Source organism: Pezoporus occidentalis, unplaced genomic scaffold (assembly GCF_034315485.1).
Source record: "Pezoporus occidentalis ecotype Australia unplaced genomic scaffold, CSIRO_AGI_Poc_V1 ctg210, whole genome shotgun sequence".
Taxonomy (NCBI): domain Eukaryota; kingdom Metazoa; phylum Chordata; class Aves; order Psittaciformes; family Psittacidae; genus Pezoporus; species Pezoporus occidentalis.
Genome location: NW_026913965.1, coordinates 64,208 through 83,396, shown reverse-complemented (window position 1 = coordinate 83,396; position 19,189 = coordinate 64,208). Strand labels below are relative to the sequence as shown.

Below are 19,189 nucleotides of genomic sequence, written 5' to 3'. Positions count from 1 at the left end.
TAAGAAATAATAGATGATATGCAGACTTCTGACATAAATATTCAAATAAGCTTAGATTTTGTATATAATTCTTCGCTACATTTTTTTCTTTATTTAAAAAGTAGCCCCTCTAAGTAGCTCTTCTAAGAGCCAGAAATAGGTTAATCTTTCCCTACGGATTATACAACATTTGAATGCCAAAATGCTGGCTTTGTACCAGAAGGTACAGCTCATGGTGGATGTATTTCAACAGCAGTTTATGTATTGCTGAAGAGCAGTACATATGCAAGATCTTATGAATTACTTCTAGTATTCACAAATTGAGCATAAAATGAACATTAACTTCAGTTACTATAAAGAGATGGAACTAATTCACAGTTAACTGAAACTTCTAAGAAAAACTTCTGATTGAATTCAATCCACTCTGGACTTCATTAAGGGAGAGATCTGTGCGGCTACTCCATTAGCACCTTTCTGAAATACTCCTGTACCACTGAGTACCACAGACTGTTCAGACAACATTAGCATTTGTAACGTCAGTAATTAATCACTTCAACCGAAAGGAGTGCAAAAATTCTGGTATATCAAACTTCTTTCCTACCTTCTCCCATGGGTTACAGAACAGTCAATGATTATATTTCACACCCCCAAACTTTGTGCCTAACAATGAAGCTGTACAAGGAAGGTGTTATCAGGTTTAACAGAATAAAACCTTTTTTTAATCTCCTACTTCATCCCCCAACCCCGCCCCCAATCTTTTATTCATGAATGCTCTGAAACGCTGGTGAGCCATGAAAAGCATGAAGTTGGGTCATCTTTAACTCTTGAGAAGTATTTTGGTCTAGACAAGAGGTAGTCTTCTCTTATAAATTCTCTCAGTATGTCTTGCTAAGTTGAATGGTGTCTACAAGGCCTATAAATTAATTTTCTCCCTTGCCTGATAGACTTAATATGCATTCTGCCCTAATAAAGGTTCACAAGTAGTTTTTGCTTTAATTATGTTGAGGAAGAATGGGTAGAACACATGCATGATGCACTTATGGCCAGAACTCCAGTATGTCCCTGCCCATGGCAGGGGGGTTAGAACTAAATGGTCTTAAGGTCCTTTCCAACCCTAACTATTCTGTGATTGTCTGTAATTTGTACTAACATGCCAGGTTTTAACAAAAGTATATGAATATCAAGATTCTGCTATTGTAAGAACAAGCAGTACAGGTACCTATATAAACTTTCCATCTAGCATGTTTTTTTTCAGAGGTCACTGAAGCCTTATTACAAAATAGGCTTTCAGTAATACAGAAAGGTCCCATCCTTAGGGAAGGTAGGCCTATGTTGAATTGGATTGGAGATCTTCCAGACAGTTTAGGCTGGCAAAAATGTACTTTCCAGATTATAGCAACATTATATGGTAGTTCTGAGTGTATCTTGAATTTCAGGTGGCAACCTTGCTAGAAGCTTGTGGGACACAGTCTGTATGCCTGGTGTTCCAGTTTGTTCTCAGCAAGATTAAGTGAAGTTAGACTAACCGGGCTAAATTATCCTTTCATATGGAAATTGTGTCACTGTTTAGATGTCAAAATGAGATGTGTACAAAGGAGTTTAGTTCTTGTACTGCTTTCCATCCAGTAATGAATCCTTGAGCTCAAGGTTGAGGAGCTCCTGCACTTTCAGAATACAGGGAGATTAATCTTCTTCTCACTTTCCCTTTTAAAAAGATGTGGTGACTTTTCTTACAGCAAAATAAGTTGTTGCTATTTTCCAGTGAATTACAAGTGCAGTGTTTACTGTCAGCACGACTGTGATGTACCAGCAGCCGAGAGGGAGCTGCATTGCCTTTGCTCTGCCAAGAGGCTGTATTTGTGTGTATATAGAATGGTCAGCTGTTGTCAGGTACCTTGCTATTTTCTGGGGCTTTAATTATCTCACCTGTTTTACTTTGTGGAATCTAAGTCAGGACCAGTCTTTTGAGCCCTCCAATCTTTAAAACACCTAGTCAGGTAAGAAGGGATCACAGCTGAAGTTTGTCTGCAGCATACTGCCACTGCATGCTACCAAGACTCTGCTGCAGAGGATTAAAGCTTTAAAGTTCGTCAAACTGTCTTTATTTCTTGGAAAGAAAAGCATGTTTTAAGTCACATGATACCTGTGATGCACAGAGAGGACAATGTGCTGAAGCATACAATGCTGAGGAATTTGAAGAAACTCTCTGCTAAATAATTGAACTTAATTGAATTAATACGTTTTTTGTTTGGAAACTGATTATCTTACTAATGCTACCTCACCTACTGTCTTTAAACATGGATTAACTTTCTTTCAAACCTAGATGCCCTTATAATTCTCCAGTATTCTGAATGGTGGAAGTGAACTGGTTTCAGTAAAACTTTGGGGATTAGATTGGGGAATTAGGCTTATCTCATATTGTAGGACAAATAGGAATAGAAATACCAGTTAGAACAGGATATAATGACTAAAGTAGACATTTTTGAGAATCTCTTCAAGAAGGAATACTCTTAGAGCTTTATTAAGTTACAGCCAAACATAGCATTTAAACATAACCGACAGAAAAATAAAATGAATTACTGTGAATTCACAGATTAATGTGCTGGTTTTTCTTTAATTTGTGGCTGAAGATACTAAAAATAGTGTTTTGGTTTTGTGCAGAAAAGTTATTTCATTATTACATTGTATCTAGTGTGAGGTAATTCTTTATGCAGTTTCAGTTCTGACCTTGGTATTTTCCAATTTCATTTTTTATACTAGAATCTGAGTTCAGAGTACCTTTCTGAATTTGAGGTTTTTGCATCCCTGTGTGCTTCTAGAAGATGAGTAAAGATGCCTTTAACTTTGGCAGATATCTTTCATGTCAATATCAGCTTCTACATGATGTTTATATTATCAGAGCTTCTGTTACTTATTTTTTATTTCAGTGTAATCTTCATTAATCTTGAGTATCAAAAGTTCTTGAATAACTGAGAGATAGATGTGTCGTCACCAGGTTTTGAATTAATGCTGGACATCATGTTGTACTAGTCCAGCCTCCTTACTTTGTCTAGATTAATTGAAGACTGCTGCTGTAAATTGCTTACCCGTGTGTCTTTAGAGGGGCCACACCAGACTCCATAGCAGGGAGGAGAACGTATTACAGTCACTGAGGTCTAGAGAACTGAGGAAGTGTTCACTTATTAAACTTCATGGTAGGCACTAGCTCCAGGTTAGAAAACTGAATTCTTACTAACACGGACTGCTCCTGTAATCTAGCAGTTAGTTTTAACTGGTTTGGGAAATTACAGTCATACCATTTACTGTACCCTCAAATGACTGTCAACTCCAGTTTCCACAGATGTAACCTGTTAGCATGACCCAGAAAAACATGAAAAAGCTTCACAGAAGAAACAAGCATCCCAAGCGGTTGCCCAGATTTTTGCTAAGTCATTAAGACACAATAAGCATTTTTCAGTTTTCATTTTGCTAAAGAGATTTCCAGTATTTTGCTGTTTTAAGGTTATAAAAGTCTGAAAGAGACAAAATTCAGTTTTTTTAGAGCTCAGATCTTATGGTCTGGTCAGAAGATAAATCTGAAATGTTTAAATTCATTTAAATATATTGTAAAACATTCTTTGAAAGTATTCATGAATGTACATATACTCTTATTCATACATCTGCACTGCATCTTCTGGGAATATGTCTTACAAGGCATTTTTATATAAAATACAAAGCACGGATTGGTCTGAACCATAAAGTGTGATCGGTTGGCTTTGGAGGTGTAGTTGCCATGGTAGTCTTTTCCAAGTATCTAGTTTTCAGACGGGAGCATTTTATAAGGCTGAAAAAACTGCTAAGCTAAAGATACTTTAATTCGTGTAAAGATTTTTGCTCTTGTTCTTGAATGTAATCAGAAGGGACAGTATGGAGTGAGGAGTTACAAGTGCCTAGATGGAAAATAAAATAACACTAAAAGTGATAGTGACTGTGAGCTAATTCTTTTCATACTCAATTAATGTAGTTAGCTTTGTAAAATCTAAAACTAAAATGTTGAAGTGTGTTTATATCTTTAGGGACTGTTTTAAGATACATCTGCTAGAGGGGGAACCAATGGTTTTACTTGAAAAGTCACTTTTAATTTGGACTAACGTCTTTAACTCACTCCAGCTCTAGGTATGCAGGTTCCTTGTTTGCTAGCAAGAGTGATGATCACACTATTCTGTTTTCTTGGGCAAGCCTTTCTAGAAGTGTTCTGGACTATGCCTGTGTTGTTAACGGAAACCTTTCCTTGTCTCTGAAAACAGCTGCATAGAATTTAATATTCTTTGAGAAGTTACACAGGACTAGAGATAGCAGGGGAAGGGGTAATTTGGTAGATAAAAACAGAGGAAAATGGCTTTTTCAGTGTCTATCTTAATTTTTTTTTCATAAATCATGTCTGTGTAGTGTTTATCTAAAAAGGACATGTAAAATAGTATTCACTCAATATTCTGAAAAATTAGGGTAAGTCACTACAATAATAACAGCAAATAGACTGTGTAAAGCTATATCAAAGTTTGTCATGATTTAAATACCGTGTATCATCATGTAGGCACTGTTTGTGTCAAGAGTCTGAGGCAGAGAAAGTCTATCAAGCAAAGGAAGTCTAGCAGTCCCTGCTCAAAACCCAGCTGCCTCTAATTGCTGCAGGTTTTCAGAAAAGAAGTAGCCTGTAAAACACCCAAATGCCAAATTATAAAGGTCAAAGCCAACATGTTCACATTCAGTGAGAAAACTGAGTTGTACTGATTATGGGGCAAAAGAACAATCAATGCATGCTCAGCAGAAAGCCCTCTTAACTCTGCAGCTGTATCCAAGTCTAGCAGCCAGTCTTTAGATGGCTCTGCTTAGTATATAGAGTGTGCTGTATTAGTTTCATTTCTGAGGTAGCAAAAGCATGGACTGCTTGGGTCAAATCTTCATTCAAACTTAACAACATTAAGTAAAAGTGAAGCAAGCTTTTTTGCCAGCTGCATTCAAAAGAACACTGAATGCCACATACAGTCTTACTGGCTAATTTAAAGTCCTAAAATTCTGAGTCACTAAGGGTAATTTTTACTGGACTTTCTTCCTTTTGAACTGCTTTATTTAAATAGAAATAGCAACAGCACGTTGCTATTTATATTTAAATAAAAAGCACATAATAAAACGCAATGCATGCCATTCTTTTTTGCTCATGCTTACTGTTTTAGGTAAACATTTTTTTCATAATTAAGTACGTAAGTGTAGAAGTTTATTTTACTGTTTACCTGTCCACTTTCTTTTAATATTTATTCATTGTATAGAATGACCAGAAACTTGGTGCCTCCATTGTAAGATGATAATCACTGATACTAGCAGATACTGCTGATAAGCAGCTCAGATGCAGTTCCTGGATAATAAGAACCCTTTATTCACTAGCCTGTATTCTCACTGCTCAAAATCCTTAATTAATTAAATAAACACACTTTTATGCTGCAAACATTTTTGTCTCCATTCCGAAATCAATACTGTATGTGGGTACTCACTGCATTTAATTTATGAAAACAAACTAACAGCCTTACCAGTCATTTGTAATTTGTGTATCTTATTCAGTTCTTGGGGTTTTCTTTATTTATAAAAAAGCTTGCTAAATTATTTTCTTTCTTGTGCCTTTATCCTTTCCAAGGTTATGCCTTTCTGCTGTTCCAGGAAGAAAGCTCTGTACAAGCTCTGATAGATGCCTGCCTGGAAGAAGATGGGAAACTTTACCTGTGTGTGTCAAGTCCCACAATCAAGGATAAACCCGTAAGTAGCTCATGCCATGGCACTTACGCTGCTTGCTAACCCATTTGCTGTTAGTCTTCTCAGTTAATAAAGAAATACTTACAGTTAATTGACTTGCTATTTCCTGTTGCTGTCCTTGCTGTTAACATTGATTTGACTTTCTACATCAGCATAACATGGTTTTAACATTTGCTACTCTCTGAGAAATGTCATATTCAATTAACATTTATATTTGATACTTCTGGTATTTCACAGGAACATGCATCCTTTTAAAATATTAGCTGTAAAACAATTGGATTATCATTTTTTCCTCTATATTATTTGAAAGAAAAGAAAGCGTTATGCAGTGAAATTAAGGAACTCCCCTGCTCCCCCAGTTAAAACCCAGCTAGCTTCAAATACCCCTGTACATCTTTAGTTTTCTTAATTAGTAATTTTTTAATTTCTTAATTATAATTTAGGTCTCATTTACCTTAGATAAACTGCAGCATAGAAACAAGTAATGCAGACAGCTATAGCAGAATAGAAGACATGGGAACAGTAGAAACACTAGATTACCATCTCTAACACTCTTTAATGCTGGTCTTTTTTGTGGCTATGAATACATCAGATTAGATGAAAACTACAGAGAAATATGATTAGATAAGAAAATGCTGCCTTTTAAAAACACTATTACAAAGCTAGTTCAGATGAATGAACAACCCAATATTATAGCACAGTGAGCGTGCTTATATGATTTCTAGGATCAAAAAATGGATGGATGAACAGCTTTATCTCAATTTACGAACGTATTTTTTCTCTGTAATCTAAACATTTCTTATCAACTGTGTTGCTGCTTAACAGAAGTGAGAATTCACACATTGTAAGAACTCCTTTTGTATCCAAGCACAGAAATTAATTTTATCTCCACTTCTGTCAGTGCTTTAAAATTTGTGGATCACTGTATGTGATGTCAGGAAAGCCGGAAGCCCAAACTGCAATTACACATACACAGTAAAATGTTCTGAAAGTCCTTTCACAGATCTCTTATTATAATGGCCATCAAGGGCAGGGAATTAATGAGGTAGGAGTTTGTAGTGATGAGATTTAACTCAAGTCTGGCCTCTAGAGGTGATAAATGAATTGTCACTTTGTTTCAAACATGTCAGATATGCTATGTTCTCAAATTTAATTTGGTGCCTATACCACTGATTTACTGCTTTTGCTAAGTTAAAATTATATCTTTAACCATAGAAAGATTTGGCAGTTGTTTTTTTCATTTTAATGGAGTTGCCAAATTCCTCTACTAAAACCAGTCCTTAATACAGGTGCAAATTCGACCTTGGAACCTAAGTGACAGTGACTTTGTGATGGATGGGTCTCAGCCTTTGGATCCAAGAAAAACTATCTTTGTTGGAGGAGTTCCACGGCCCCTCCGAGCTGGTGAGTAGAAGGAAAACATAGGGCATGTAGCAGGGAGTTCCAGGCTAAGCAGAAAAGATGAGAAAAGGTACATGCTGTATGTTTCTTCCAAATATTTATCATTTGCTAAGTCTCCTGTCTACAAAATACAAGCTGTGAACAATTTTTATCTTTAAGATAGGTTACTAATTAGGATTTCCAGTAGATACAGTTTCCCGAGTTTGCATAATAGCCTAGAACTTGGCTGTGGTTTTGTAACATATACCATCTTAATCCTAAATCTGATTGATTTGCTGAGATGCAGACAAGTCCCCCTTTCGTTTGAATACAAGACAAACTTCTCCTAGCCCCATTCCAATCCAATTTCAGTGGCAGTTCTATGATTTCTCTTTCCCTTTTATTCAACCCTAAGCCTAATTTTCCCTTGGAGCTACAAGTAAGGCCTCTCAGCCACTCTCCAGAGAAAAATTTCTCCCAGCCCCTGCCTCTTGGTGGCCCCGCTCTTCTGAAGACCACTTTCCAGACCCACTCCAGATGTAGTTCTTTTTCTGTATCTTTTTTTCTTCACCCTTAAGTTTTTTTATTCACTTTTATTTGCAGAGCCAGAGACAAGACCTCTTAGCTTTTGGCCAGAGGAAAGATTTATCCCAGTCCAGATGTCCTGGCAGCCCTGTTTGTTTTGAAGGCCCCTTTTCAGTAGTGCTCCCAACACTCTTTCTTCCTAACCTTTATATTCTTGGTGAGCCAATGTCAAGATCATGGAGTAAGTTGAAACATATCTCCTAGCTCCATCTTTTGGCAGCCGACAGTTGTTAGTAGTCCCTCTCCATCCTCACTCCAAGTCAGCCGCATGGTTTCTCTTTTTCATCCTCTCAAATCTAATCCTGTCTTTTCAGGGCTGTAGTAGACAAGGCCCCTCAGTCATTGTCTGGAAGAAAGACTTCTGGATTGGATTTGCCAGTAGCTCTCTTTCCTTTGGTAGCCACTTTTCACCCCACTAGGACTTCAGCTCCTCACTTGATGTTTCTCCTAATTCAGATCCTTTTGGAAAGCTGTGCACAGGGTCCCCCAGCCATTGCTGTCAGTAAGATTTCTCCCAGCCCAGGTTTCTTGGCAGCCTCCACTTTCTTCACCATGTTAAAATAAGGCATAATTATAAGACAGTAATTATGTAAATAGTAGCAATTAAACATTAGTTCATTTCTAATTATAGTCTTTATAAAACTATTTCATTTGGCCCATCATAGATTACATTTGAAATGCATCATATTTGATAAATGATGTCTTTAGTTCTCCAAATCAGACAAATGGTTTCCAGCTTTTCTTGTTTGCAACTTTAAAGACCTGACACACAAGTTTTTCCTAAGATGTCTGAACACTACATGGTTTCCTTGCCCTGGAATCATGTACAGTCTTCGTCTATTGGCAAGAGTGACTTACCGGAACTACCAGGTGTTTAAATGTTCCTGATATTTATTCCTGTCACTTTTTGAGATCGCTACCTAAAGTATGACTTCAATTCATTAGAAAGTAGAAGAATCTACTAGTCACTACATTATGCTGATAGTTTTCCCTTCCTGGTTAGAGCAAGAATATTACCTAGTTTGGTAGGATGAGTTAGACGTTTGTTTGCTTGTTGCAAATGGACAAATGAGCATATGTTCTTCCCTTAATGTGGCACACACATTTATACAAACACACATAAATACTCTATTTAAAAATTGTCTCTATTCTATATATAGTGAACTAGTGAGAATTCTGTGAGAACTGCAGGGATTTCAATTTTTAGTATATCCTTTTCATTTTATCTCAGCTCAATTTTTACTTGCTACTGAATGTTTTCACACACTGGCATAAGGCTGACTTGGCAGAGCCTGTACAGGTCCCAGCCAGGTCTTTGCTTTGTGAGGGTCCGTCCCTCATCCATCTGACAAATTTGTTTGCCTGTCAAATTTTACAGAGAACTTGGTATGGTGATCACACGTCTTGGCATAGTTTACCTGCCTCTTCTCCACTTCCTTCAGTTTTTTTCCCTTAACTTTCCTCCTGTATGTTCTCTCAGCCATGCATTCAGCCTGTCTTATTTTCTGAATTATATTTATAACTTCTTTGGAGTTATTCTTAAGTGTCAGAAAAAGCACCAAACCCTTTTAAAAGATCCACCATCAAGTTAATGTTCTAAAAACCACTAAGTTGCACCTAAAATGTAGGCTTGCTTTTTGTTGCAAATGTAAAACACTTCCCTAATGTCTTTTCAATCTTAGTAGCTAGGGCAGTGTACCAGGTTCTAAATACAGGAATATCTTTAAGTGATCTTATATGTAAACTAGCATTAACAAGCCTGGCTGAAGCTTGGGGACATCCTGAATATCTAATCTCAGATACCAGAGTTTTAATTTACAGTATGATAAATTCTAAAACAGTTGACCTGATACTTACTTTAACAATGTAACTCTGCATTTTTTCCCCACACTTCAGTCATACCAAGTTTCTTTTTACAGATTCTGCTTTTTGCTTTTATATTTTACTGTAGCTTGTGTAGGATTGGTTCATTCTGTTAGAACCAGGGTTTGGATGTACTGTTTTACATTTTGGAAGACAAGTAGCTAAGGCAAACAGTGTTTGTTTGGGTTTTTTTTATGCAACAAAGCAAATGCAATACTATTATTTATGTTAAAATCTATACTATTTAACACTTGACTTCTTGCAGTTGAATTGGCAATGATCATGGACCGTTTATATGGAGGTGTCTGCTATGCTGGCATTGATACAGACCCAGAGCTGAAGTATCCAAAAGGTGCTGGCAGAGTGGCTTTCTCCAATCAGCAGAGCTATATTGCTGCTATCAGTGCTCGCTTTGTCCAGCTCCAACATAATGACATTGATAAACGGGTAAGTAAACTAGCATGGAACAGAACAGTTGTTACTCACAAAACTGTACAGAAATGAAAAACATCTTTACATTAATATTGTGTTGGAGAACACTGATCTCTGTTCTTCAGATGACATTTGCTAATTACTTAGAAGCTTATTTAAGCAGCTAAAGCAGAGTGAAAAAATGCACCTTAAACATCTGAAATAATGTTGAGCCCTAAAACCAGAAAATATTTGGTTGTAAGCTCATTTATTCTCATTTTGTTTTGAGTTCTGAAGGTGAAATGCCATAGAATTTCCCAGCTTTTTCTCCTCCTCCTTTGGATGTTTGCTGACTGTACATCAACAGCTTTTACTTAGTGGCTACTTACATAGCTTCTGGCACTTCTGCTGTTATTAGGCAACATTTTTCTCAACAATGTACATCTACACTCGAGGTGCCTAAATCACAGCTTTATCATACATAGAATAGGTAATGCTGACCTCAAAAGTCTTGAGAATTATTTAACCAAACCCAAATGCCAAGAGATGCTTAATAGGTAAAAGGGGAGGAAATAAGAAGGGATTGTTCAGTGTGAAATCCTGGTTTCTAAAGGGCTTTTCAAGTACCAAGTGAAATTTACTGAAATCTGAATTGAAGACATTAGAAGAAAACACTCCTTAATTTCCAAGATGCTTTTTCCATTAGACCTTCTTTCTTCATCTCTCAATTACTTGTACAAATAACACCTATGATTTGGTGGACTCGGCATTTAGAATTATTCAAAGAACACACAGCATGCACTGCTGCTATGGATTTTTACAATAGAGGTGGCTTGTTTTCTGCTTAATCTGATAGAAAACTCTTAAAAATAATATTGGCAGGTATTGGCTGTGTCTGTTACGTGCAGTGTACAGATAAAATCACGCAGCTGTAAAGTCCAAGCTATTTTTACTTTCTCTTTAAAAATCATGACTTTTAAGTCCTCAAACTGTTTTCCGTGGTGCTATTCTACATCATGACTGTAACTAAGACAAGGCTGTTTTGAAGTATTTCTCGTCTGTTAGATTCTGAAAAAAATTTACAGAGAGACTAAGAAGATTAATTTTGGAATCTTAATCATGGTGTTGAACCCTTTGAGATTTATATATCAGCCATGCTTAAAAACTTAGGGCTTTTTCTAATCTTTAGGGTAGAGCCACAAATGATGCTAGCTGGTAGGTTTTTTCCATCCATCAGTACTTTTCCCAGTTACTGATTGATAATTTGTTTCATTATCTTTTTATCTATATTGAAAACAGGCTTATCTGTGAGTTTGAAGAAGCATGAAATCCCTTAATCAGTCCTTAAATATTAGTTTTTAAATCCAATAGATCGAAAACCCTGAGCTGTACAGCATACTTTCTTAAAATCGTGTCACTAGTAACCAAAACAAGAAAAAGTGTGAGAAAGAGAATCTATTTCAGACCTTCACAATTCATGCTTTGGAAATGTGAGTAGGTGGGGATCCAGAGATGTGCTGGACGTTGGACCTGCTTTCTTCCAATTTCATTTGAGACAGTGCCGTCTTACTTTATGTGATGCTTCTAATTTTAGTGGTATGGCATCTGATATGCAAAATGGCAATTACTCAGACTTGCTCCAAGCAGCAGTAGTGGTATAGTGTAATTTAACAAAAATTAAAATAAAATAACGTAAAGTAACATATAAAATGAAGTAGTGATTCTAGCTGTTCCACAGGCAAGAAACAGAATTCCCTCTATAAGCTTTACTTGAAATGAGTTACATTTACTGAAATGTGGTCAGGATATGCTGAAGTAAATTTCAGCATAAACCTTTTTTGTATAATATGTTTCTTGTTTTTCAACATAATATGCTGTTTTTCCTTAATAGCATAAGAATTACACATGCATAAACCAATGATTTCCCCAGAATGAATAAATGCTCAATTTGAATGTGTAGGCTTGATTCTTAGGAGCAGGCACATAGGAGAGAACTCATATGTTGTCAAGTTCTGTAATAGTACTATTTCAAATGCCGAGTCAAGTATCAGACTACTTCTGGATTTGGCACAAGCACTTTAAAAACAAGAAAAATTCCAGTCCTAAGATGTTTACAACTGAGTGTAGGACAAAAGTCAGCAGCTCTCCAGTCTATTTATAATCGGTGGCAATGCCACAGATGGATTTTTGTCAGCATAAGGCAGAGTATTTAACACAAGTGCATTTAACCTTGTTTAAATTGAATCTTCATTTATTAGTCTTGTCCCAGATTGTGCAGTTCATAAGAAGGAAAAAAAAGGGGGGGAGGAAAAAGCCCCCTAAACACTCTGGAAAAAGCCTCTGAAACTCACCAGACAGCTGAACTTTATAAGTGTCATTTTGTTCTTTATCATTTTTCTCTCTTAAATTTTCTCTCTCACACCCTGCCCCCGTAACAACTGTATTCACATTCCTCGAGGTTTCTTAGACAGCAGCAAAATCTTTAGAGATGCTATTTTTACTGTACTTCCATCTCAGTACTTTCGCATACCTAAATTTTCCAAGAAATGTTGAATGGTTACCAAAACACATCCTTCTTTCTTGAGGTTTTCATACAAGTAAAGTGGTATGAAAATTTAACAACCGAAGTCTTTGGGTTAATCCAGCATGAGCTGAAAACCTTCAACTGATGTCAAAAAAGTCAAATGAATTAAAATACCATTCCTTCTTTTCATACTTAGCAAAACTCTTCTGACAGCTCTTCTTCTTCCTGGTGCAGGTGGAAGTGAAGCCATACGTGCTGGATGATCAGATGTGTGATGAATGCCAGGGCACTCGCTGTGGTGGAAAATTTGCTCCGTTCTTTTGTGCCAACGTTACCTGTTTGCAGTATTACTGTGAATACTGCTGGGCAAGCATACACTCTCGTGCTGGGCGTGAGTTCCACAAACCACTGGTAAAGGAGGGAGGTGACCGGCCACGCCATGTCCCGTTCCGCTGGAGCTGAACCCCAGGCCTCCCCCAGCAACAAGTACTGGAGTAGATAAAATTGTGTGAAAAGAGAGCGCTGCCTCAGGGCTTAGTGTTCTGGAAATCTGTGCATTCGTCCGCGACTTTAATGAAGATATGGGTCTTTTTATTACTATTACTATTATTATTATTTACAGTCACATTACTGAACTCAGTGTCCAGTATAATACAAACCGGCAGAGTGTAACTGTACTGATTTTGCACTTTGATTCACACAAACATCTGCTTGGTACCTTAATTTCCTACACAAGACTTGTCACTAGTGACATTACGTTGACTGCCATTCTCATCAGCCTTCACTGGGCTGATGTGTATATGATGAAGATTTTTTTTTATTATAATTATTTTTATTTTTAAACTGGAGCATGCACTTATTTTCAGAAATTTAGACTTGCCCCTAGCAGATGACTTACCAAAGTTAATATTCACAAGTAGGTGGCAGATGTAGCAAAAACTTAAACAGATATTCAGCAATCATTAGTTTGGGTCATTTAGAATAGTAATAACCCTTAAAGAAAATAAGCCTTTAGTTGCTCTCCATTTTGACTTGTAAGGATGATACCTCATAAGCTGGATCAGACTTTTTTCTTTTGTTTTGCTGAGGGTTTTTTGTTTGTTTGTTTTTGTTTTGTTGGGGGTTTTTTGTTTGTTTTTTTTTTTGTTAGGTCTTTTAGTGTTATGTAAATGTATGCTGCAATAGCTTTTGCTGCTATTAAAATGGTATTACTAATACCATAATACTCTATTCAGGCTATAGGGTATCAATTAAAAAATGAGTATGTGATTAAAATAGTGATGGCTGCTGAAAGGAGATCAGTATAGCATACAGAAAAGCTTCCAAGGAAGGTCAATATTTTTTGACTGCATGTTTACTTAATCAGGTTGCTGCATGCAATAAATTTTATATATGTCTAACGTAAAACTTGCCCACAATGCACAAATTATGAATTTACGTAGGCTACAAAATGCTCAGTAACAAAACGAATTGATTACTGACTGGAGGAAGGCATGCCTCAGTAAATGTAATGCTTCTGAAATTAGGATCAGCCCATTACAGAATGACCTATATTACAACCAATATAAAACTAGCTGTAGGATATTCTTAAAACAAATTTGTGGATGGTAGATGAAGTACTTTGCGGTGCTCTGTTATATATCGTGCAATTTATTTTATATAGTAAAGTGATTATGTCTAGTACTGTGATCAAACTTAACTGTTAAAGCCTCTGTATCCAACATTAACACATTTTTGACAGTTCATAACAGGTACATAAACAGAAATGAGCTCTTAGTTACAATCTCTGTCCTAATGCTTGCATCATTTACGTAGCTGCAGACCTTGTCCAGAAAACCAAAGAGCTCATGCTAGCGTACATACACTACCGATTATATAGTCTGTCAAACTAATAAACTAGGCACATTTAAGAAAGTTAGGAAACAAAGTGGTGCTAAAGAAATGTCTGCATATAAAAGTAACATGAGATGTCTGCTCTGTGGATGTGGCGTTCTCTCTCTAATCCCTGGATGTATCCTGTGAAGCTTGAACACAATTAAGACCTGCTAACACAGTGGACATTTTTTTAGCATGAACTATGGGGCTGCAGATAGCATAAAACTACAAACACACTTGGTATATACTAATGATTGTGAGAATGTGTACACTATTACTTTCTTTTTCCTCCTTTGGTTTTGCAGTTCTGGGGACAATCTGACTGGATATGACACCGCATAGTAGATTTATATGTTCTGGGTTTTGTTTGTTGTGATGTCCTTGTTTGTGTCTAATTCAGTAATTTGTTTTTCCCAATGTTTAGTTGCGAGTATTGGCTTTGAAAGGATTTTTTCTGTTTTTGGAAAAAAAAAAAAGAAAAAAAAGAAAAAATAGTTTTTTACTGGTTTAAAATGCTTATTATAATTATCCCTTTTGAAGTTACTTCTGGGCGGTTTTGTGATATTGCTTTTCCCAGCCCAGCTGTCTTTTCTGTTGTTTTTTTTTTCATCTGTACAAGACATTTTGTTATGCACTACTTTTTGTATCTAGACAGTTTTCAACAGTCGGCTGATGATTTTTTTTTTTTAAAGAAAAAGGCATGCTTTCTGACTGACATGATCTTTTGCAATACCTCAATTTTGAAATATAGGAAAGAAAATGATATTTTCTAAGTAAGTTTATTCAGAAAAATATATATTAATTTAATTCTGCAAGAAAAATGATTTAACAGATGGGTAACTTTATTTTTTTCATGCTTATTTGAGTTTTTTTGAAAATGAAGAAGTTAGAGCTTTATAACTGTAATATTAAAGATCATAGCTAACCTACAGAAATCTACCTAATTATGTGAAAGAACTAAACCTTTTTGAAGAAATTCCCCTCTTTCATGTAGAAAAATACCCCCAGAGAGAAAGAGAGAGAGAGAAGCTGGAAAATGTAGAATATACCATAATGTTGGATTAAATCTAAACAAAATCATCATAAAGAACAGGTGTAAACACAAACTCCATTTGGTGCTGAAAGTTGTGAATAGAAGGTGAAAAACTATTTTCCCTTAATTTGTATATTTATAATCAAGTGTGATTATGCACGACTGACCAGAATTGTGAGAGTTCTTCTGTTTGTATTTTTTTAAAGAGAACTTTTTTTAGTTTATTAAATTATGACATGCTCCCTTTTCTTTTGTAAATGAATGTGCCCCCAAGTTGTTAATATGTTATATTAAAAGAGGGTCCTTCAAAAAAAGTTATTTTTTAAAATATGGAGTTCTGAACTGCAACTTGACTAAGAAGCCCCTGGGTACAACAGGTCCTATTGTGGCCTTTTCTGATGTGAGACTTGAACTAGTCGATTTTTTTGAAGGCTAACCTAACCTCGACTATTTGTTGTTATGTGCAATACTGTTTGTACTGTTTGTATAAAAAAAAAAAGAAAAATGAAAAGAAAAATGGCATAAATCTTTATTGCAGATTTATTTTCATTGCAGACTTTAGACATTGTGATTCACTAAAATCATTTTTCTACTGTCAAATATGTACCTTTTCTTCATGCTGGTATTTTTTCAATAGTAATGTAGCCTTTGTACTGAGACAAATTTTCATTGTTATTTTTAGAAAGATTTTTTGCTAAGAAAAAAATTAAACATATTTACATATTTTTCATTTTTATTTCGTATTTTCTTTAAGGAGTGCTTTCTCAACCATTAATATAGTTGTTTCTGGGAGAGACTTTCATATCTGGTCAATGTCATTAATATTATTTTGTATTTTTACTTGGAATAAATTAATTTTATGATGCTAATTCTTTAAAAGTTTATTTTTTTCATTTTCAGTTATTTTTGAAGCTAAAATCTTTGTAATATTGTTACTAAAGTGTCTAGTTTTTTGAAATGCAAAGCTTTATGTATTAACTTGCTGATGTGGTTTACAATAGTGTGGCAATGATGAAAATGGTTGGTTATGTAAAGTGATTGGAAAATTGTAACAAAGAATTGGGCAATAAAATGACAGAATGAAGCAGAAAAAAACGTGATATTTTGAAAAGCCTTTTCCTTTATCAAAATGATTTAAGGAGATAATAGGGATGTCACAGTACCAGTTCGCTGTCTAGATTTATACACCACCAGTGTTGATGAAATACTATTGCCGTTATAAGGAACTAAATCTATTGAAACAACGGGGTTTTGACCCTGCCCATTCAGCATAATGCTCCATTTCTTTTCTTGTCATGAACTTGATAGACTCTCTTTTCAATAGTCTTAGATTGAACCTCCTAAAATATATATTCTTCATTGTATTTTGCCACCATGTTATTTATTGAATTGACCCTTTCCTGCACAACTTCGTTCCTGCATATGTTTATCGGTGGCAGCATGGAGCAGGCTGTAGGTACCCACATCATTTTGTAAGGAAGTTACCACATCGTGTCGGTAGCTGCCCACTCAATGCAAAATATAGTATGGCCATTCCCTGGTAGCAGTGCAGTAACCCATATTGCCACCACTTCTGAACATCTGTTCAGCTTCTTTGTCTTTCTCCGTTCTTCTCTGCCTCTCTTGTGTCTTTGTCCTTTATTTTTCTTTTGTGCTGGCAACACCAAGTATGCCAGTATGGAAACACCTTTCACTTCACTTCCATTTCCATCACCTTTGTTTCCCTATGCAGCCAGCAGAAACCCCTTCCTGAAGCCAGCAACTCTCTGTTCTGGCACCTTGAACAATCCAGACTAAAACTGGTGTTGCGTAAACAGGGCATACAATGACTTTCTCTAGACAAAACAATTACTTGGACAAGTTATCGATGACCTTTTAGACCAACATATGCTAGAGTGTTAGAGTGGCTCATCTGTAACTTGCGGAAATGTGTCCAGAGTTGGTCTATTGTGTATCCTCTGTGTGTTCAGTTCTGTAAGTAATGTATAGACTAGATCAAATAGTGAAGTAAAATTTAGACTCAAATTAGGTACTACTGGTTGGAATGTACACAAATTGCAAACAAAGGAGATTAAGGAATGAAAAGGGAATAAAAAATTCCTGCTAAGTGGTACAAAGTTTATGCTTATATTTCTGCCTAAATGCTTGTATTTTATAGCCTGCTAGCAAGGCATGGGCTAAAACAAATTGTATTGCAACTCTGCAGTTAGCAAATAACTTTGCTGATTTCACTATCTGTTAGAGTAGTTAAAAAAAAAAAGAAAAAAAAGAAAAAAAAAGGCGCTTAAGTGGGAAAAGCTCCCATGTTACTATTTCAGTATTGTGACATCTCTACTTGCAAGGTATGAGTGAAAGATTAGTCACAGATTTGTAGAAATGTCTCTTTTGTTTAACCTGGCTTGTACGTAGTTGCTTTTATGCTAGTTTGTATGATGTCAGCTAACCCCTTTTTCTTTTCCTGCCTTCCTTTCTTTTTTTAAACCAGACAAACTTCTTAATCTCTGCTGCTATAGTGTTCTATCATACCACAGAGTATTTTATATTCATGTTAGTGACTACTCTATACCCCAAATGGGTAGCTGGTCAGAAATCACATTGGTCACACAATTCTGGCACACTTAAATTTTCAGGAGCAAACGTTTAGCAGTAAGTAGAAAACCAGGGTGCTAACAGGAGGTAATTTGGGCTTTTTTTTTTTTGTTTTATTTTCTTTTTTTCCTGGACATAGTTCTGTTGGGGTATAAAGTATTAGATATTTGTAATTTTACTGTCAAAATAATGGACATAACTTTTAGAGCATTCACAGCTAAGATCTCTGTATTTGTTTTTCAACTAATTTTAAATGTACTGTATCTTTTATTACATGTTCTCTTAGATTGTTTTTTGCTAGTAACTCTAACAAGGCTTCTTCCTTTTTGGCTTGGACTAATGCTTGTATGGAACTGCAGTACTGTGACTAAACATGGAGCTCAATGCTGCTATTGCTTACAACTGCTTAAACTTTGTAGTTTGGACTTTATTTTTTTCTGTAATAACTTATTAAATATAGTTGTATGAAGTACTGATATTTGTCATCCTTTGCACATGCTAAGGAAATCTTGGGATATGCCTTACGGGAATGTAAACAAGCTACAACCCCCCTCATATCTCCTACTGGAAAACTGTCTGCACTAGATTTAGGTTAAGCAAATGCACACCTTACATGCACTCTACGTGTCTTTTCTAGTTATTTTAGAATACAACTATATGGGCCACTTAAGTTTTCTAAAATGAAAATAGTTCATTATGCTAAAATGAAGAGTTCATTATGCTAAGCCAAAGGCAAATACAAAAATATACACTGTAGAAATATTTCTGAGAATGTGGTTTCCCCCACCAGATGCAGCATCATGTGCCTTGAACAAAAGGAGCTGTTACATCACTTTCTCTGAATTTAAGAAAAATTGCTGTCTAACTTAGGCTGTACTTTTTTATTAGCAGCTCAGCAATGGCTGCAGGCTACAGAATAGACTGAGCAGCTAAAAAAGAAAAAAGCACTGCAGCACTGGTTTCTAATGGTTCCTAGTTTCAGAATAGGAGACAAAGCTCAGTGTTACAGCTGTTCAGAACTCTACAGAATGCTTCCTTGAAAAATGTGACTTCTGCCCTGTCAGGGCAAGTGAAGACCACAGGAACAGCGCATGTTGTACATCGCTGCTTGCTTTCAGTGGCTACATAAATGCAGCTCAATGACCCTGCTGGAACTGTCAGCACTC

The 19,189-nt window shown here is 36.0% G+C and overlaps 1 protein-coding gene across 9 annotated transcripts in view; it reads left to right on the top strand.

Annotated features, from left to right (window-relative positions):
• The window catches only part of CPEB3 (cytoplasmic polyadenylation element binding protein 3), a 93,179-nt gene extending 74,684 nt beyond the window's left edge, over nucleotides 1–18,495 (top strand). For all 9 annotated transcript variants that reach the window (XM_062619430.1, XM_062619431.1, XM_062619427.1 and 6 more), the window contains 4 exons: nucleotides 5,648–5,766; nucleotides 7,053–7,167; nucleotides 9,857–10,038; nucleotides 12,761–18,495. In XM_062619430.1, coding sequence (XP_062475414.1) covers nucleotides 5,648–5,766; nucleotides 7,053–7,167; nucleotides 9,857–10,038; nucleotides 12,761–12,988 — 644 coding nt within the window. In that variant the 3' untranslated portion in view covers nucleotides 12,989–18,495. The remainder of the gene's footprint in view (nucleotides 1–5,647; nucleotides 5,767–7,052; nucleotides 7,168–9,856; nucleotides 10,039–12,760) is intronic.
• The last annotated feature ends 694 nt before the right edge of the window (nucleotides 18,496–19,189 follow it).